This window comes from Pelecanus crispus, chromosome 9 (assembly GCF_030463565.1).
Source record: "Pelecanus crispus isolate bPelCri1 chromosome 9, bPelCri1.pri, whole genome shotgun sequence".
NCBI lineage: Eukaryota > Metazoa > Chordata > Aves > Pelecaniformes > Pelecanidae > Pelecanus > Pelecanus crispus.
Window position 1 is genome coordinate 5,781,260 of NC_134651.1, and position 21,818 is coordinate 5,803,077.

Sequence of the window (21,818 nt, forward strand, 5' to 3'; positions counted from 1 at the left end):
AGGCGGGTGCACAAGTAGCCCTCCCTCCTGCCAGAGGGTGCTGGCTCTGCCCCACCTCGGCTGGCCACTGCGGTAGGGAGGTGGCACCCAACACCTCCTGCTCACACTGGAGGACCTGGTGACCACACTGGGACCTTCCCCGGGCACCAACAATAGATTTAACCAATTCTCTGCAAAAAAAACATGAGGGGTGAAATCCCGACATCCTGCCCACTAATGGCAAAATGCCCAACGTCTCCATTTCACCTGCACGCCTATGGCATCCTCACCTAACTCCCACTAACCTTCCTCCGGTTCCCCATGTAACTCAGAGTCATCCAACGCTATGTAGAAGAGTAGCCAACTCCTTCCCTGCCCACCACAGACAAAGTCCTAATGGTGCATTTTACCCAAACAGCCTCCTTTCCCACCCGCTGACCACACTACCTACCACCATCGTCAGACCAACCTGCAGCAAAACCTTCAGAGCCCCTTGATCCAACTTCATTACACAACATCGATTTACACCTTCTGAAAAGCTAGCTAGCACTAAGCAAAATAATATTGTTCCTTCCATCGATACAGTACCCAAAATGCCCTCATTGAAATAATTTACTAGTACTTTACAGCCCCTTAGCTGCTCTAACAAAATCACTCATTTGATGGAGAGGAACCTGCCTGGTTTTACAGCAGGGGACACAAAGAGGATCGAGCTCCTGTTTGCGTATTTGTGCATTAGTACTGTCTGCTATGAAATGGGAATTTGTACTTGTTGCTTTGCAACTTGGGTAAATAAGGTAACTCAGAAAGGTGCTGAGCTGCTATTAAATCCTTTACATAAATTCTCGGTAATTTTAGTACTTAATAGACCCTTTGCTTCCTACAGGCACTGCAACTGGAATGAGGTGTTTTTCTGCACTCGCCATCCATGGAATAGAATTATGTTTGTGCATGTGCAACTACATACGCCATCAGCTGCTCTTCCCAGTTCTCCAGAAGTCCCATATTTCAGAATACATTCCATACAACATAGGACATAACAATTGTTGCCTTCGTTCAAAAAAAAAAAAACAAAAATTGTAGCAGATTGTTGGCATGGTTTCCCCAGGAATCAGAGGAAGCTGAACCAGAGACAGCAGCTCCTGGTTGCGTGCTTAAAACACAAGACCCATATGGGGTGTCATTATTAGGATGAAACAGCCTGTAGGCAGCAAGGGGTTCAAATTTGCGAAGACCACAGAGCATTTTATTTCAGGCATAAGGTTTAACTCAAACTTTTAGCAAAATCTCCTTAAGCAAGGAGAAGGAAGACAAAATGAGGGTGTGATGCTGTTGAAGAAAAGCAACGTATACTTTTGCATACAGGTTCTCTTTCTATATTACATACACATTGCAGTTATTACTCCACTTTAGGGAGACCCTCATAAATTTTTGTTATTCAGCAAATAAGCAGCAGGATTATGGCCTATGAACAAGACAGCAGCCCTCTCATATAGCATGTCCTGAGGCATGGAGGAGCAGGGATCCTACGAAGTCATTGCACACACTATAGCCCACGATGGCTACCTAAAAAAGATGGAGCATTTGCATAATGAGACTTGAAAGCATGGAGTGGAAGGTTTTATCGCTTTTCTGGGAGTCCTTAAATATTGACAGCTGGGATGCTCAGCTTTGCTGGCCTGACTTTGAATCTACATTGTCTCCTTGTAGTCAATATTGACTCCACCGCAACAGCCCAGAGCATGGGAGAGCGTTGAAGAAGACACGGGTAGCTGCAAGTGTTGGTAGCTACGCTACAGTTTTGGAGGAACACGGTTCTAAAACATAAGTGTAGTTTGAATCTGGCTTCCTCTACAATCAAAACATGTTGTTTCATCTGCAAAACATCAAGAAGCTCAGAACAATGCTTACGCTTTTCCACCACAATGGTGCAGCAAAAACTGTGTGTTTTAGGAAATCCAAAAATGACTAAGACTGCGTTCATTTCTCTGCACCTGCTTTGAAGCATCAACAGGCTTGTTTACAACATCAAAAATCCCAAAATACTTACTTGTGGATGAAACAAGAATCCCGGGGAAGGTCTCAAGTATTTCTCTTTTAAAGCCTCCAGTGGGTCAGTTAACTTTCTTTTCTCTACTCTGTAAATGTTAAAATTAGATTTGCTTGTGATGAATCAGTCTCAGGTATTAATAATTATACAGCTACTCATGTTTAAAACAGTCAGTTATACATCAAGTAATTTGTTTCTCAGAGATAATGGTAAACGATAAGGAAGTACAGTCAGCTCCCGATTCCCGCATACAACTCATTACTACGGGTGGGGGCTGTGAATTGCCATTAAAGGGAGATTATACCATTTACATAGGAAATAATGCCATTTCAAAAGACCGGTGATAATTATAATAGGAACCAATGACTAACTACTGAGCACTTTTATGGAGAAATAAGGTAACCGAGTGCACTCTCCACTCAGAGGAGAGGAATTCAAGGCAACAGGAGCCTTGAGCAATGGGTCCCTTCTCATCTGCCCATGTGAGACATCGCAGCCACCAACCTGGAAACCTCTCCTTGTGCATGGCCATGCACAAGCAGGGCGAGACAGGTGGGCTTGTAGGAACGCACGGAATCTGATATGCCAGCAACAAAGACTGCGATCAACTCATGCGGGCATTTAGGCAGCGAAAGGCAGCGCGGCTAATTCAGAAGCAGTGTGGAAATTTGAGGTTTTTGCTTTTTTTGTTACTGATGTGTACAGTTTAAGGGACAGATCCTGTTGTCCACGTGTAGATGTAACTCATGGCAAAGAAAGGCTCGGTAACAACTGGCTTTGCGCTACGTTGCCAGAATCTGTACAGATTTCATTAGTTTGTAATGCAGGACCATAAAACACAGATCATTATTTCCACTGCTTCAGGCATTTAAAATGAATATGACGCAAAAACCCCCTATGGTCTAATACAGATATCAATCTGGCATGAGTAAAACCATCTCAGTAAATAGCATCATATCCTGTTTCTTCATAATGCATACCTGTTGTCTTATGCGAGAGCATTCTTCAAAAACTTTGCCCACAGCATTTCTTTTTCAGATAAAGTAATAAATTAACATCATTTACATGGCAGTAACTTTTTTTCTTTTTTAACAATAGGCTGTAGAATCAGTCATTTATATTAGACAAATATTTTTATGGCCAATATTTCCTCTAAACTAATTTAGATACATGACTTTGGCTGGTTGCACGTATACGAGCAGAAAGGCGAAGGGGCAAAGAGGGGCTGAGGTACACAGGACACACAACGAAATCCAGATCCCAGTGAGATCCATCTCGGCACTACTGGGAAACACCAAGGGGTCAGGGTTTTACCACTGGTTTTTAAAACCTCGGCTCACTGACAGTGTCTGCTCGTGCACCCGCCGAAGCCAACGACAAGGCTCCCACTGATTTCCTAAGGTCGATCAGAGTAACTAGCCCAGTGGTTAGGCTTTGCACACACAGGGATGCTGCACCTTCAGTTACCTTAAGGAAATGCCCAATAAATCAATGCATTGCTCAAATCAGTGCAGAAAAGGCAGAAATCATTCTCAATTTCCATATTTTTTATACACCTTAGGACAAATTTGCTTCTTTGCTGTGCTTATGAGATACTCCTACTTAATTCAGGAGGCACTAAAAAGGTGGTGTACAACTGGCACCCTGGTGAGATCTCTCTAATTGCCAGGGGAAGGCAGAGGGCAGTAAAGGTGAGCGGGCAGCATTTGGAAGGAAAGGAATTTGGGGCAAAGCAGTGATGACAAATACACAGCAAATGCACAAATATTCAATACCGATGCCAATTCGTTTCTGGGTAATAGAATATATTCAACTCCTGCACGTCAAGCTGCGCAGGTTAAACCCATGACTCGCTGCAACGCGGGCAGTCATGAAGACTTGCTAACTGCAGCATTCCCGGACCCGGGGTTTGCTCCGAGCAGCTCAGATTGGAGGCGGTGTGCGCAGGTCAGCGTGCAGCCTGGGCCACCCCGTGCCCCGGCGGTGGGGCGACGCCTCCGGGGACGGCGGGACGGGACCGGGGTTGTCCTGCATCTGCGGGCAGGTGGCCCTGGCAGCCCTAACGCCTGTACCAAAGGATGCCGAAAGGCAGGAGATCGTCCGTTACCTGTAAATGGGATCCATAAAGAATGGGGTGGGCCTGGCGTGCTGCAAGGACGACTCCGAAGCTTTCCTTTGCTCGAGGTCGCCTCCTTTCTTTTCTCCAAAGACGTGGTTCTTCCGAGGCTCGGCTTGTTTTGTGCCGCTGGCTCGACTCCTGCTGCCCATGCTGAGATCTAGAGGCTGGTCCTGGCTTGCCGCAGAGGGGGCTGCTGGCTTTGAGGGTATGGGAGTAAGTGGCTTCTCCTCCTTACGCTTTATGGTGAGGTCAAAGGGAGACTCAGAGCTTCCCTTTGGGATCTTCTTTATTTCACTGGGTGATTGGGGCTCCACTTTCAAGGGTAACGGTCTCAAGTGAAACATGGAAGGGTAAGGTAAGGCTCCGACTTTTTTGTCTTGCAGCCCCACAAGTCCTGTTGAACCAAAGTACTTTTCAGCAATAGAAGCAATAGCCTTTATAGAATCATTCACCGCTCCTGACACCGCAGTCTGCTCCTCTAAGGATGGTGAGAAAATGGAATGATTGCTGTGGTCTTTCTTATTATTTATTGAAGCCAGGCTCTGCAGAGAGCTTACTTTGTCTTTGAACATTTTACCATTTTCTTTAAATTTCTCTTTCTCACTTTCAATGTCACTTTCCAGATCAGAGCCCGAGGTGGTTTCCAGGTCACTGCCACTGGGGGTACTGACATCGTCAAGGTCAAGGTCACTACTCTCTGACTGGTCACTGAGTTTCTCATGCGGCCTCTCTTCAGAGGACCTCTCTGGTTGAAGCTCCACTGGCTTATTCTCCCCTACTGATGGTTGCTTATTTAGTGCCTTCAAAATATCCTGGGTGGCTGGCAGTATCTGAGGATTTGTCATGAGGGGACTTTGACTTTTGTTTGTCTGATCTGCGCTCGGTAGTCCTTTAACAGGAGAACTAGTAGGTAGCAAAGGTGGCCTGTGGTACAAGCCTGAAGGAAACAGACCAGGGAAGCTAAAAGAAAATCCAGGAGCTGTTGGAAAGGTAAGACCAGCAGGATGCCTATTGGCTCCAAAATAGTCAGCAAGGCCCGGATTTGCATGATTCATATTAACCATGGACGTTTTATCCATAGCTGGGGTTCCAGGAAGTGAAATGCCTTGGCCAAAAAATCCTCCTGCTGCAAAATGGTTCTTGCCCTCACAAAATCTCCTGTGTTTATTTAAGGAAGACGTAGTGCTGAACATTTGTCCACAGTCTTTGCACTTGATTTGGGTTCTGCAATCAGCATGCATGCGCTTATGACGACAAAGGTTTGAAAACTGAGTATAGGATTTATGGCAGACCTCACCTGTATGTAAACAACAACAACAACACATCTCAGGCTTTATCGTAATTGCCCCCACCCTCAAAATTTTGCAAATAACACTGCTTTTTTACCCGCCAAATGTCAATTAGGAAGCCGTAAGGAGAAGTCTGGGTGCACAAATGTACGAAAAGCTATTGTACTCTTCCAAAGCAAGGCATCCAAGCAGACAAATGTCTAAAGACAGCACCAAAACCCGCTCCAACAAACCAGAAAAGGTCTGAAATCACTAAAAGACCAAAGTTTCCTTGTCTGCTCTTTGTATTGCACAGTGTTGCACATTCAGTATCGTTATTCCATATTGCATTAGCACCCAGAGCCCCGCCAGGAGCCGCGGCTTGGTGCTGTAACACCGTACAAACCCGCGGTGCTCCTGTGCAAGCGAGAGCTCGTGTCTTCAAATGACATCCATTTATGTCACTATTCACACGTGGAAAGTTAGTCATTAAATAAATATTTGCAGGACCAGATAGGAGATAGACGGAGCTGCCTCACAGAGCTTTCGGTCTGCAAGACCACAAGGATATGAAAGAGGTGAAGGAGGAGACAACCAGGTATTACCAACTGCATAACCTTATTAACAAACATTTTTTTCCACTTACAATTAAGAATTTAATCTCATGGAAGTCCAGGCTAGAGCCTGAGTAACCCCAGTCTAGTACTCTCATATGTCCAAAGCATTTCTATTCATGTAATGCAGTGTCCCTACAGGTGCCTGGGATGCTGTAATTCTAAATGCCACGTCTTAATAACTTTACTAGTCTTCATATTGCTTATTTGTCTCTTGCACATGAAAAAATACACTATATTTCAACAACAATTTCCTTTAAGAATGCAGCTGTATTTATTTGCATGTCTGATGCTCAAAACAGCTCCATGGATTTCCTTTCAAAGTCCTCTGGGATGAGAACAGCTTCAGCCTGACAAAAGAAGCACTTGGAAAAAGCCTGAAACCACGGAGGGGAGGAGATCTACCTCGAGCTCACGGGCCAGATCTACCCTGCAACACTCGGCACGTCGGGGCACGGCTTCCAGCAACCATTTTCAGTAGCAGGAGGTTGAAAATGGTCCCGGTGGTGCAGAGCGAGACACTATGAAATGTGAATCATGTCGCTGAAGCAAATGGGATTTTGCATGTCCCTGATTTTCTGGCTGCTACAACCCTTAGGGAGCCAACTGGGGCACCAACCAAATCATAGGTCCCTCAGTTAAAATGTGGTTTCAAAGAGGATAATGCTTAGCTCCCCAGTGCCTTTTTATGTCCCCTTTTGTCATCCTTTGGGGCATCGGGCAAGTCCCAATGCTGCACTATGTCTTGTGCTCTTCATTATGCTAAAATCTGTCCGCATCTCCGCACTACCTTGCTTCTAACAGTATCAGCTCCAGCCCTGTTTAAAAACAAGGCAGCAGCATTATCAGTAAGCAGTATTATCCCTCTAATAAGTCCTTTTTTTTTTTTTTTTCCAGCCAGAGAAAAGCATACGGCCACTTTATTTTTATTTAATTTGTGTTATATCATAAGCTCTCATCTTTCACACATCAAAGCCACACAACAATACACATTGTGTATTCTGAGGCCTTTTTAACAATCATTTTCATGATTTGAGACAGACTGACATAATTTACAATGGCTCTATTTTAAGCCTGCAAAGGAAACTGAATTGAATGTATCCCATCCTGCACTCTCGGTTCCCATGAACTGCAATCACGTCCTCTAACTTCCACTCACACCGGGGCCCGCGCTAACCTTCCTGCTCCTCTAAATCTCTGCCCTTGAGAAACTTGACCACTTGTTGTCATCTCTTAACTGTTTACCTCTTCAGCAGGCTGCTTCATATCTCAGCAACAATGATCCCATTGTTCAAGGGCCTGATCCTGCCTGATCCACCCGTTTTCCCTGTTCACGTCCCGTTGACATCCCCGGGACAATTCATGGGGTAAAGAGTGCAGAATTGGGCCCAAACACAGGAAATTTGCAATGCGGTAATTCAGGAAGAATGTTTGTTGCTGTGTATCAGTTACTGTTCCTGCTGGAAATCTTCATTCACAAGGAAAGACAAGAAAGAAAAGAGAGAAAATTAAAAAAATAGAATTAAAAAGAAAGAAGAAAAAAGATGGAAAAGAAAGGAAAGAGAAAAGAGAGATAAGAATGAGGAGAGGAGAGGAGAGGAGAGGAGAGGAGAGGAGAGAGAGGAGAGGAGAGGAGAGGAGAGGAGAGGAGAGGAGAGGAGAGGAGAGGAGAGGAGAGGAGAGGAGAGGAGAGGAGAGGAGAGGAGAGGAGAGGAGAGGAGAGGAGAGGAGAAGAGAAGAGAGGAGAGGAGAGGAGAGGAGAAGAGAAGAGAAGAGAAGAGAAGAGAAGAGAAGAGAAGAGAAGAGAAGAGAAGAGAAGAGAAGAGAAGAGAAGAGAAGAGAAGAGAAGAGAAGAGAAGAGAAGAGAAGAGAAGAGAAGAGAAGAGAAGAGAAGAGAAGAGAAGAGAAGAGAAGAGAAGAGAAGAGAAGAGAAGAGAAGAGAAGAGAAGAGAAGAGAAGAGGAGATTATTCCAATTCATTGAAAAAGCTTCATTTTCTCTTGATAAGTACTTTCTTTTTTTGGAAAATATTTTATTTGCCTATTCAACATAGAACTATTTTTTATTTAATATAGAACTATTTGTTGTTTATTTGTTGCAGTATGAAACTCTGATTTTCCTGCTCTTCTCTCCTATTTTTAGCCTAATCACAGGCATAAGGCTTCTGCTCCCACAAAAGAAAGTCACCTCCATACTTCACAGCACAGAATCAGACCCCTTACCTTCACTGTTGAGGTCTTACACAAGAAGCTCCCCCTGCTCCCATCAGGTTGATCACAGAAACCAAAATTAAACTGACCAAAATGGTGACATACCCATAGGTCTGCACAAGCTTCATCTTGGATATAACGGGCCAACTCCTCTCCTTGTGTAAAGCAGGATTAGCTATCAACACTGACAGAAATCTCCAATGCACACATTTACAAGGCTAGGCTAATGAATAATTAAAAACAATTCAAGTTTTGCGAACTTCTGATCTTCTACCAGGTATTGTTGAGGGCCTGCTTCTTATCACATGACTGTATTAAATATAACGCTTCACTCAGGTAGGCTAGAGTGGTAAGGGGATGAGAAGGGGCGTATTGGCACAGATTTGGTCTCCCTAAAGTTTGGGAAGTTCTCCCTTGAAGAACATGGATACATTATTGAATTATTCTCCATTAATATATTCAAAAGTCAACAGAACTGAGAAATATTCTACTCCAGAGAAAAGCACAAATACACACTTATAATTGAGAGATATCCTTACAAACTATTAAGGAAGATGCAAACTAATCATTTGACTAAATGTATTTTATCTCAGTTTTAAAACTAAATTAAACCAATAATGGCAATACCATTAAAATATGTAATATTTATTATTATAATCTCAATCAAACAATTAGCAGTTCTACTGAGGACTTTACCTGTTCAAGAATAAAAGTTATTTAAAACTGTTTAATGAGGTGCTGCTTGCTCAAGGTGCCTCTTGCCTTTAACAGGCAGTCTATTAAATCCACGGGCTTTCAAGGCTGGCAAAGAAATTTTGGGGCCAGGTCCAAAGCTCTTACTCCCCAGAGCAGTCTTACTCTTGAGGACCATCACCTGAAGCCTCTGCGTAACATGACGTCAACGAAGAGCACACCCAATGCCCTGCAGATTTTGGAGGAGACTCTGTGTGTACATCGATTGCGCCACCTTGACCCCCGTCGATATTCCCAGGAGCCAGGACTCCTCAGATAAGTTTGTTATAAGATCTACCTCTTTTTCATCACATGACTTGTATTTCCAAGTAAAGCTTTGCTTCAACTTTAGCGGCTGGGGGACGGTTATCAACTTTAATTGCTTCCACGTATCAAAGCAACAGAAGCTGGCTCTGATTTCTCCTATTACACCTTATTACACCCTTTAAATCTCAGCACCATACTTTTAAGCAACTAACTTGTAAGAGAAGCTTCCCTCCTTGCAGCTTTTATTGCTCTACCTACCCCAGGTTTAACACAAACTCCCAGTCTGGCTCCTAAATTGCAAAAATTCATCTCATGCCTACACACACTCTGTACCATGATTGTCTCCGGACCCCAAATTAGCCAGCAGTTAAGTTTGCATATTTTCTGCTTATTAAAAAAATTACTGTAAGTACTATTTTGAATATGTTCACTCTATTATGGCATGTGGTTTCTATTTGGAGAGGCTGGAGATTTTGTGAAGGCAGTGAGTAATTACCTTAGTGTTGGTGAGTTTTCACTCAAGCTTGGGCGGTGTACTGTAATAAGAGACAGTTGCCATAAACAGAGCGGTACGAGTAAATCATGGTGTGTGGCCTTCTGGTGGAAAACAGATATCTCCTTTAGGTGACCCTACCTCCCTCCCATCACTCAGCAAAGCCTACCGAACATGTGGTCTCCAAACCCTTTTGTTCTGCAATTACATGGCTATTATTTGTAGGTTCCTCAATGGGTTTTCGTTCCTTGCACCGTACGTATGAAGAACGCTGGTTGATGTACTGGTGGATTTGATTTATCAGAATAAAGAGTAACAAAGAGCATTTGAGAGATTATTTCATTTAAGAGAGATGCCATTTATAGACTTTTATGTAGGGCGTTGACTGCAACAGGACCATCTGAAGACTCCCTACCTGGCCAGAAGTTACTGTTTTCTAATAATTGTAGTAATCTCTAAATGCAATTACTTAACCTGTAATCAGGTTTAAAAATTATTAGTGATATTTATTATTGGATCTAGTTCTACATTTTCTCATTGAAGAAGCCCAGACCAAAAGTATTATCTAACCCAACGGCAGATACACAGACTTCGCACAAATGAGTCTTTCAAGCCAATACTCCTCCTCTTGAGGAATTATCTTAGCGTGCGGCCGCCGCTTTGTCCAGGTGTGGTGTTGATATTTGGGTAAATTATTGTTGAGAGCAGCAAAAGATTAAGAAGTTTAGAGGACAAGTAGGGGAGGTGGTCACAAGGTGCCTTTCAAGCCGTAGCAGGTGCCTGAAAAGACGGTGGTGGAGATTAGCGCTACCAAGAACAATACTCTCAAATATTTTCTGCCTCTGCTTCCCTGGTGAAAGGGAGAGAAAGCAATCTGCAACATTCCCGTGCACCCGGCTTCCCCATCTCCTAGCAGGATCTGGCTCAGCAGTAAACACAACCCGTGAGACTTTGAGGATCCGATTTACAGCCCGGTACAGTCAGGCCCACATAGGAGGCAAGTTTTATTGCTGGAGCAGCTGTTGGCGAAGATCTAATAGCTCAACTCAATACTTAAATTCGGGGCATGCAAAGTAGCCTCAAGGAGGGCAGCAAGTTCCTCCAACTGAAACTCACTGCCTCTAAGGTTTGTTTTCCAACTCCAGCAAAAGTCACGGCACCTGCTGTGGAGGCTCTGCGGTCCAAAATTAACTCCTAAAGCCAAGCAGCCTTTGCTGGCATTGCCTAATTCCCAGCGTGTCCCCCGCCGCGGTGGCAGCCGCTGCCACCACCTCCTCGCCTGCGCCAGCACCAACGCTGTCCCGTGCCGCAGGGCCGGACCCAGCGCGGGGCACGGAGTCGGGCTGCTGCTCGTGCAGAGGAGCAGGAAGGAGAGCAGCCAGCTTGGCGCCGTGCAAAGCAATGAGGCTGCAGCCGCCGAGCGTGGCACAGCTCCTCCTTCCTAAATCTCATTCCCCGCTTGCTCTTTGCATCTGCGCGTGGAAAAATATCCCGGGGACAACAGGTACGTTTATACAGCAATACCGTGTCTGCCTGGAAAGGAAAACTGTATGAAAATACCACTTTGCACTGGGCTACAAATTACCCAGTGCTCATTTAATAACTCACAGCCCCCGTGAAGCCAGCGGGAAATTCAAAGGGAGCACAACACAACCTCTTGCTTCCAGATTACGCTGCTTTTCGACAAAAGAAGTAACACTTAACCAAAGACATTTAGTTGAAGACTTACATATAAAAGGTTTGACACTGCTGTGGATGTGTTTATGCTGTTTGAGGCCTGAAGAAGTGGCAAAGGTTTTGCCGCACTCTGGACAAGCGTGAGCACGAGCCCCAACATGCTGGGAACGAATATGCCTCTGAAGGTTGCTGGGGTCCGTGAAAACCTGCTAGGAAATGAGTACTGATTAACCAAGAAACTTAACTGCGGAAGAAGCCAGTTATTACAAGAGTCTTTTAAAATTCAAACCTTGGAGCTATTTGGGAGTGTTTAAGATTAAAAATGGTGGCTGCATCGCAGCCTGGCTAATGGGCGTCAGCGGGAGCGGTGCCTGCAGGACGGGGCCTCAGTTTCCCAGGATCAGCCAAGTATTTGGTGGCTCTGTTAACCCCTTTGCAGCTGCTGCAGCAGATGCATTTGCTCCTGCCATTAGAAATTGTGCTTTTGAGGTCAGGCACTTCACAGAAAATGAGTCAAGATGCGGCTGCTTGAAACCTCTAAGCATTTGTGCAATAGAAATACTTTATAGAGACAACTGAGCACGTGGCAGCAAAAAGTCCTGTACACGACACAGTCCCAGTACCCAGAGCTTGGTTGCATCTTAAAAGTGTCAGCTCAATATAAAATTCCCATTATTGCAGCAAATCTACTTAAAACCGAAAAAGTCCTCGTGCAAAAGGCCCAAGCTTTGGGAATCTGGTAAAAAGCAATGCGGAGCATCACATCTTATACAAATAATCTGCTCAGCAAGCCCAGTGCTGGGAAGTGATAGAGGTGCTCTGGAGATGAGATAGTTGTGCTCACTTAGCGCAGCTGAGGCCCGTCACTGTTTCTTATTTTGATTCAAATTGCAGACGGGGACCCATCCGCCCTGCATTTCCCTGGGGTTCTTGCCCCTCAGTGGTCCTCTTCCAGCCCACCAGTCCTCGCAAGGCACCGAGCCCTGAGCTCAGGGGTGCTCAGCATCCTGCATCAGCACTCAGTTCAGACCCCACAGCCATTTCCAAATCAAAGAGGGTAGAAAACCAACATATTTACAAAGTGGAAGTGTAAACCCTTGAGAAACCGTCTGGAGCACAGCAGAAGCCTGACACCCTCCTGCATCCCAGCCCTGGGCATCCCCACTTGCATGCTGTCGTGCATCCAGCGGCACGAGAAGTGCCAGGCAGCCTACAAATTCACTGTACCTTGGCACAGTTTTCACACTCGTAGTGCTTCCCGCTGTCATGCGACATTTGGTGACGTATCAAGTTGGACTTCCAGTTAAAAGCTTTGGGGCACTGGTCGCACTTGTACTCCCTCTCCTCGCTGTGCGACAGCATGTGCTTCTCCAGGCTGCGGAAACAGGAACAGGGCTCAGTGAGGTCCCCCCCACACACGGGTTTATCAGAGGTTTGCAGATCAGCATAGGAAGAGGAGACAGCAGAGCACATAATTACAGCAAAAAAATTTAAAAAGCCCCAAAGGCCCAATCCTGCCAGACCCAAGTCCTTTGAATGCTGGGCTCACCCCAGCCGGGAGACAGAACATCCTCCTCCCTACCAGAATAACACATCCTCTCATGTTTTGCCAGGCCACTTGCAAATGCTCCAGGAGGTGCTGCTGCCATCGCTCCCTAAGGAGATTATTTTATACACCTCTCAGTATTTCACTCTGGTGATTCTTCCCTGCAGTCTGAATTATTTCTACCTGACGGCTTTCCTTCTAAACACACCTCGGATCCCACCACCTGACATAACTCCACTCCTTTGATGGGAGTTGATTTTTCTTACAGCAGGAACAGATCAGGAATAACTCCACTGGTGTAGGACAAAATCAGCATAAAAAGCCTCTAAATAAGGCAGACTACAACTGGAGTTATACTTAATTATTATTAACTGTGTTCAATTGCGTAGCTGTTTATTCATTAATTTCTTAGTAGTTTATTCAGTCTATTAGTAGGGTATTTAATCCCCCGCCTAATTACTGCTGCACATCTTTGAATTCATTTTTATTTCTTAATTTTCTGAATTCATGGTTTATTATTCATTTGCAGCAAATATATTTTTTAAACACTTGTACTGCTTGGTCACATGCAAAATCATAACTCCCTGTATTGCTTGAGGAAAGATCACTACGTAATGGAAGAGTGCATTCACAGAAAAGCCACTGGAAATTGGGATCTTTAGCCTGGGATGCCAAACCGGATCAGTCCTTCCTCATGTGAAGCTCCCACTGATCTCTGCTGAATCAATGGACAAAACCTGCCAAGTTTACTGTCTGGTTTGGGTTGTGCAGCCCGAACAGCAACCTTCTTTCTCAGCCACAGGTAATGGAAATGTTTTCACCCTGTGGCTGCTTTTACTTCTACCCCTCTCAGACTCCCTCCTTCGGAGGGAAAAAATAATTCTGGCTTCCCCTCCTAATACTTCTATAATAATTGACTCTCCATCGTGCACCAGTAAACAAATTTGCCTTAAGACCTAGAGAGACTCTTGTCCCTGGCTCTGGCACCAGCTCCCGGACGCCTGCTGCGACGACGTGATCTGCCATCAGCACTGGGCAGTCCTGGCCCCCAGATCTCCATCTTCCTGCTCAGCTCGTTCTCCATTTAATTACGCACACCCTCAAGCATGGCTTGTTCGGGCCTTTTGTTTTATATAATCTGGATATAGCACACTTCGGTACTTTTTTGCTGTGAACTGTCTTTGTGGTGTATTAGCCTTTCAATAATTCAAGAGTTCGGAGAATGACTGCATTCTCTCTCATTTTTCACTCTTTCTCACAGTACTGCCCATCTATTTATGATGACTCGTTCTTTGTTTTCTGCCCTTTCTCTTCAATATTTAATATTTTAAGCTAAATTTACATTTCCTCAATGATTCCCATATGTTAGACACCGTCCTCTGGTTTGCAGGCAGAAAAGAACTTTAACACCAAATAACTCACGACGCGGAAAAACGTTACAGTCCAGACTCCTGCCTCACCCACACTGCTGCAACCCTTTTGACTTGACCTACCTACATCAGCCCTTTCGAATCAATATCTCAGATTAAAAATTAGATACGCGGAGCCGCATACTGCTCAACATCGGCCGGTGAATAAGACCTTGTGCCTGCACAAATTCACACTCGGCAGGGTTGACCTCGTATGCGGGGAGCAATGTTTGGCACATCATGTTTTAATTTTGGTGTCATTAATTTTGCGGAAGCGTTGAGGAACATGTCATACGACATGCTGATCTGAGACCCTCTGCGTGATGCTGAGCAACCTCTGGGCCATCGACAGGAGCTAAGGAGCATCTGTGTTTTGGGAGAGGTGGCTCAATCTTGCAAAATCAGCATCTGAAACATCCAGGAGCGGTTGTCCAAAGGGGCTAACCCTGGGCATGCACAACTCCGTGCTAACCTCCGACAGACACCACAACATCCTGAATCATGGACTAGTAACGATTTCTGTGAAAAATACGAACTCGCAAAATACTCTAAATTGACAGGTCAATATTTAAGGGGCATACGATTATTAAGGAATGCAAATCAATGCACTGCTGTACCTAAAAGGGCAGTTAATAGTTACTTAAGTTGTGCCCACACAACATGGAGAAGAAAGAAGACACTGTGGGAGTGTGCGAGCTGTGCTACAGACTCTGGCTGAAAGCAAGAGACACTGGCCCAGGTCTGCTGCTGCTATAAACCGGCTTCCTAAGAAATGCGCTGCCTCATCACAGTGGAGGATCTGGCCCAGGATTTTGCCACTGAGATATCTCAGCATTACTATCAAATGTTGGCTGAGGTCAACCTTCCCCCATCCGGAAAGCATTAAGATTTGAATCTGTGAGGTATGTGCTGCAGAAGCTCTTGTGAACTCTCAATATCTTTCAGTAATTCGCAAAATTCGCCATGATCTGCACCGCAACGTGGTATTTTAAGAAGCCACAAAAACTATAGGGACAGGAAATGCTTAAAAGATCTTCAGGATATAAAAGTTGTACTTTCTATTTACATTCTATGCGTATTTCAGATACATAGGCATATGGGTCTATCTGTTTAAACAGCCAGATACATATAAAAAAAGAGATGAACCCCAGTGTTTCAAGACAGTATGTCTATAAATATATATTAAGAGAGAGACATATGTATACTAACATCAAGAACCTACCTCTGACTAGCACGGCTTGTTTGCAAAGGTGAAATTGGTAACATGAGTGAACACCACTCACAGATGTTCTAAGTTATTTCTAACTAAAAAAAAGGAGCCCAGACCTTAGGTGATCTGAACTATAATCACTCCTCTGATTTCACTGCAATCAGCCCAGTTCATGCCAGCTAAAGATCGGATTATCAGAAGATCCAGTTCTTAATTCAAGGTCCCCATTAAGGGCTTCAGTGCAAGGACCAAATTTCTGATTTATTGAGACTCCATTGCTTTATATGCCGTAAAACACCAACCAGCACAGAAGTCTCATTCATCTTCATCTTTGGTTCATATAGAAGATGAAGGTATCAGATTCTGCCCTGGCTGATGCCTAGCAAGATCTGACTGAAGCCGTCACAGAATTCACCTCATCCAATCATGTTTTCAGCATCTACTCCTACCTTTGCAAGTCTGTGAAGACTTGATCACACTCTTTACACTCCTGGATTTCATGCACATCCCGAAGGTCATTCTCATTCTCAAGCTTTTTCTGGAAGTCCTCCTCCACCATGGAGAAGGCAGAGTGAGGTGTGCTGCAGGGGAACTTCTGGTGGTCTACAAGCTCAGCCTTGGACTCAAAGAGCTGGTCGCAGTCCTCGCAGCGATACTGGCGCTCCTCTGGAAGACAAAGGGGTTGGGCACAGGGAGATCGCATCAGTTTTCAGTCATTTTAACTACTACCCCATCAGGAGTGCCATGACAGTGTGGTTGAATAAATGGCTATTCAGTGAAAAAGAGAAGAACCTCAAAAGAAACAAGGATGCCTTGTAACGCTTCATAATAATGCTTTAATTCTACAATATAGGACAGTGCAATACTACCTGTTAGCTGCCTGGGTGACATCCAACAGTGAGCCCTAACACTGGCTTAGGACAAAAGTCAGTGTGTTTATTTACTATCCTAAACGGGGATATACACAGTCTAAGGTGGATATCCAGTGGAGGCTGCCAGTCTCTGCCTTTCTGAATGAAGGAGACTGACTTAGACATGAACATCAGCATCTAAAATAGCCAAAAGGGTGTTTATAGAGTTTTTAAAAGTCTCTTCATTTCTATTAGAGTCCTTTTGCAGCACCCAACCCTGTTCAAAGTAAGCCAGAGGCTCATGAAGTTGGGGTAATGAAGACAGTGGGCCTTGCTTCAAATTCCAAAAAATTGATCACAATGTGTTTCTTACTGAAAATGAGTGTAGAAGATCACTAGAGTGTCACTTTGGAGTGAATATTGCATGCCATTAATTACTAATTCCTGCAAAAGAATAGATTAGCTGAAGAAAATCCCAAAAAGCAAACTTGGAGAAGAGCATCCCATGATACTTTTTCTCTGCTGGATTTTCGACTGATGATCCATACAAGGAGCCAGATGCCCTGGTTTGGTTCCAGTGTTACCTGCCCTGCAGATATAAATACCCAGGGGCTCTGAGTCAGAAAGGCACTGAGGAGTCTGGCTGAAATCTCAAACGTACGTAGTTGGTTGCTTATTGACAGTTGAGCTGATCCAGTGAAAGCATCATAGGGCTCTGTTGTCTGCTGTCCAGGAGCAGTACTTTGGCTCAGTCTGCTTATAAATTAGCCCTGTGGGACATACTCCTGCGTGTGACTGCAGAGATTTCCTCTGGTGTCATTTATACAATAGCTACTTGACCATGGGGACTAGGCATGGAAAATGCTATGCTTGAAAAGGGGGACATCTTTAGCAATAACTAAACAAAGTTACCGCTATAGAAAAAAAAAAACCCAAACACAAAACCAAATTAGAATGAATAAATAATCCCCACCTTTTTCTTAAGAGAATCAAAGATACTTCTCTAAACGTTCTAAGACAGCGCAGCCCTTGATACCTCCTGCCCTGGGAAAACCCCTGTGTAGTGTCCTCAAATCCCTGAGAATTTGTAAAATGTCCACACTGGCATAAACTACAATCTAATGGGTATCAAGCAGATATCCTACACCCAGTCCCTGCCGTGGCTGTATAACCCACTGCCCGATGGGCAGCAGAGCAAAAGGAGCTTTTGGAGGTGGGGGACAAATCTCAGCAACAGCTCAGGAGTTTCAGATCCAGAATCTGTGCGTCGGATGAGTAACAAATGAGCATGAGGAGGAAGAATGGCTCAAATGTTCTCACAAATGACAGCAATGTTAACAACCTGAGATTTTCTCTTTTCAGGAGGACAGAACAACAGTTGTTTGGCTAAGTGGCAAAAAATAACCTATAATCAGGGTCCATACAGGTCCTGCAGGAGCAGCACAGCCTAGATATAAGGACATGGAGTCTTGTTCTCCTTTTGCAATACCCACAAAATGATCAAGTTCCAATCTTGAAGCCTTGCTACTGCCCTCGGTTACATCTGCAAACCTCTGTATCTTCCAGGGAGGTTCAAGCAAGCAGGGGTAAAACCTGAACAACAGTAGGAGTTGCAGGGATGCAGTGCTGAGAAATATCGACTGTGCAGACTAGAGCTCGCCAGATTAGCGGGTACAAAATGCAACACCAAAGGAAGCTACGCTCCTGCTTGGCCCAGGAGTGATGAAGAAAATAAACAGAGAACCCCCAATGCCAGCGCTGGCATTGCTTTTGAGAGCAGACCCACTCTTCAGTGGTACTGAAGGAGTCATGATAATATTAGACTAGTTTATTCACTGAACAGCTTTCAGAGAAACGGAAGGGCAGAGGATAGGCAAATACAACTGTGGCCCAGCTCTCCTCCCTGGCTAAAGTGAAGCCATCCTGGATTTCAAAAGGATTCCAACAGAGGAGAAATCTCGCTAATTTTTTGCTTAATTTCAACGATACTTTCTATTCGACTAGATAGTAAGAAGTGGCTAACCGTGAATGTCTGGAGCCATTGTTTCATGTGAATAATCTTCACTCTTCATGAACAGTAAGAGCTCCTCTCCTGGTTCAATATCTGCTACCACTCTGTAGAATATCTGGGGAAAAAAAAAAAAAAAAAAAAAAGCAATGTGACTACCACAACAGGCAAAGAGGCATAAACCACTGCCGGTGAGTATTACAGGATCAAAACCGCGTGGCCAGACCCTGCCCCAGCGTGGGTGCTGGCTGCCGTTTGCTGGAGAGGTGCCGGCTGCGGCAGGTCTGCTCCTTCCAGCCCCAAAGCCGTAGGTGCTTTGGGCTCTGTGAGGATAAAAAGGACGATTGCTTTCAACAGCCTCTGCTGCAAAATGAGCCGCGTGCTGACTGCAAATATCACCAGCAATTTGCGTGCTTAGTTATACCAAAGCCATGTACAAAGTAGCCATAAAACGCACCCCTGAGTGATCCACGTAAGGGACGTAACTCCTGTTGCACACGGAAAAGGCACCAAAGCAGACCTGAGAAGATGTTGCTGATTAAACCACAGGCATCCAACCCCCCGTTTCAATCATCTACACGCTCCAGAAAGCTGTGAGGTGAGAGGCTTATACAAAGCAGCACGCCTGCTTATTCCTTAGCTGCAAACAGGAATCAAAGGAAAAATCAGCCCCGGATGAAGCAACACCGTGAGCAGCCAAAGCTGCTGGTGGTGACGCCGGGCGGTGGCACCTGGTCCCCTCGTACAGGTGACATCAGGCTCCAGGCTGCGGGACGGAGCCCGTCGGGGAAGCAGGAGGCTGCGGGAGGGCGAAGGGGCCACGCTTCCTTGGGTCCGTGCACCCCGGGCAAGCACGCGCCAGCACCGCGAGCCTCTGCCGAAAGGAAATTCCCAAAATCCATCCGGCTGCTTTCTGTCTCAGCAGGAAACATGAAGAGCACTAAAAAGCTCCACGAAGCAGCTCAAATAAATATTAGTAACTTCCTCAGGCCTTGTTAAACAAAAACACGACAGCTATGTTTCCTACGCTAAAAAATGACGCCTTTGTGTTTTCTCAGACCAATGTGGTTTTAAAGGTTTCGCTCTCAAACTCTTAACTCTCCATACTCCTTTCAGTGCATTGGGAGAAAGGCAGAAAAATCACCTCCACTGCTTCAAGTCAAGCAGACGCGTTTGTCGCAAGGTGCCCGCGCACGGGTATCTGGAGATGCATCGGTGTTTTCCTCGCCCGGTTGCACACGAACCGTCACCCATCGGGTGGCCCCGGCAGCCGAGCACATACCGATGTCCTCCAGGAGGTGGCCGTATAGCCTAATCGTTTCCTTCCGCACAAGCGGCCTTTGCCCACAGATATGGGCGAAATACCAAAAAAATAACTAAATAAGACGCATTTCCTCGGATTTGCTTTTTCTTTTCTTCGCCTTGTCCCAAAAACCGCTCTGGAGGAGGCGTGCAGGGGGGCGGTGGTGAAGGCTGCTGGGGCCAGCTCGTCCCACCACCCCGGCGCTCGCCCCTCGCCAGGTGCCCGGAGCACTGGGAAAACGCATTGGGCAGAGGGTCCCCATGCCACAACCCCCTGCTTATGGCCAGTTTTCCCCATAAAAGCCAGGAGAAGGAGTTTATGGGCAGCCTGATCCGCCCAGGCTGCACCTCCCTCTTCTTCTACGCCGTCCTGGTCGAACCGTCAGCTGCATCTGCTTGGGCTTGCCATTTTCACCCCTTGCCGAGGGGATTTCAAACTCCACGGAGTATTTTGGAGAGTGGGAGGGGCCGAGAGAGCCACAGCAGGGTCTCATGCATGCCTCCTCATGCGGACGGATGCCAGGTACCACAATCCCCTCTGGAGCTGATGCTGCCACGGGCGCCGAAGGATGAGGGGCTGCTGCGTGGGCTTCAGCGCACCGGGGACGTGGCTGGGGCAACGCAACTCATTTGGTCGAAGGCTGAAATACATTTAAGTGAAGCCAGCTTTTAACTCCCGCAAATAAATCTGATGTCAGCACCGCATCCAGTGAATATTTGGTTTAAGCGACACTTGTTTTTTCATTTATTGAGATAAATGTATTGAAAACTGGCTTTTTTCTTCCAGAAGTATAATGGCCTCCACACATTTGAGAAGGAAGGTGCAGCCCGATCCCTGGAAGATAAGCCTAGTCACTGGCTTGCTTTGGGTGGAAATAACGTGTGTGGCATTGCACGCTGACCGGAGAGACTTCTGCTGACCTCCCTGCTGCAACAGCACCCGCCTCCCACTTGGGGTGGGAGCGGCCAGGTGGGACCTCCACCATCTCAGAGGGACTGTGCCAAAGCTCCTGCTCTGCCCAGCACAGCTCTGCCCAGGACTTGCCTCGGTACTCCCAGATTTTGGGTCATGGTCAGGTAAATTCAGCCGTTCTTCCGAGGTCAGCGGTGCATCCACACCAAGGAGCGAAGAAAAAACACAGCAAAGCCTCCTCCAGCACTCCTCCTCCTTTGCTCATGCTGTCCCATCAGAGGCATTTCGATAGACCTTTTCACCTCTTGTCGCAACGCGAGGACACGTGGACCGTACATGGGCATAAAGAGGGTCTTGTTCACAAAGCGTTGTGCTGGGGTGCATCACTTCTCTTTGGGAAACCCCAGTACCATGCAGCATCTTTCTTGCAGCTGTGGGATAAATCCCTAACCGGGGCGTAAGCTCTGCAGCCAGTTGTCCCGTCTGCGTTGGTATTCAAAAATATCAGAGATGATTAAGCTACCCGTCAGATGCTACCTGGCCAGCCTCTCTGTACCTCAGCGGGGAGACGAGACGGAGCATCCAGAAACAACTCCATGGTTGAGATTGAGTGATGTTTCTTTATTTTGCACCTCGGAACTAACGCTCTCCAAAACAAGGTCCAAGCGACAGAGTTCCAGCTCTGGCATTCCAACGTCATTATTATTGTTATTACACTAACTCTAATTATTATTAAAAATAGCTTTTAAAATTTCCATATGTACTAAAACCCCCCCAACTGCACTAACAGATTATATACTAGACTGCGTTCCAATGAGGATCTAAAATAAAACATATTGAACTTTAAACCAAAATGATCTCACTGGCAAATTTAATCTGATTTTAATAGCTGTCCTTATTACTTCACTTGAAAGGCTTTTTTTCTCACTCTTTCCACCTAAAACCTCCTGGAATTACCCTGCCTGAGAAGAAGTGAGAAGGTAACTGTGGAGATGAACCACGCTGCCCGAGTTTTTAGGCAGCAGCAGCAGCCTACTGGGGGCAGACGGCGTGGGGGTCCCGCAAGCCCCCAGATGGGAGAGCTCCTAAATTAAATTACCCCCCAGCCCTGCAGGTCTCCTCCTGGCTGCCCCTGTTTTTGCCACAGCAGCAACCTCTGCTGCAGGCAGTA

The 21,818-nt window shown here is 45.7% G+C and overlaps 1 protein-coding gene across 5 annotated transcripts in view; it reads right to left on the bottom strand.

The window, feature by feature from the left end:
* MECOM (MDS1 and EVI1 complex locus) overlaps nt 1-21,818 on the bottom strand; it is a 193,792-nt gene that overhangs the window by 17,652 nt on the left and 154,322 nt on the right. For 2 of the 5 annotated variants that reach the window (XM_075716656.1, XM_075716655.1), the window contains exons 3-8: nt 18,448-18,550; nt 16,023-16,239; nt 12,636-12,783; nt 11,461-11,614; nt 4,137-5,445; nt 2,030-2,117 (exon numbers count right to left, since the gene is read on the bottom strand). In XM_075716656.1, the coding sequence (XP_075572771.1) occupies nt 2,030-2,117; nt 4,137-5,445; nt 11,461-11,614; nt 12,636-12,783; nt 16,023-16,239; nt 18,448-18,496 (1,965 nt within the window). In that variant the 5' untranslated portion in view covers nt 18,497-18,550. Of the gene's footprint in view, nt 1-2,029; nt 2,118-4,136; nt 5,446-11,442; nt 11,618-12,635; nt 12,784-16,022; nt 16,240-18,447; nt 18,551-21,818 lie in introns of those variants that run through there. The other 3 variants (XM_075716657.1, XM_075716654.1, XM_075716653.1) reach the window with 3 other exon arrangements.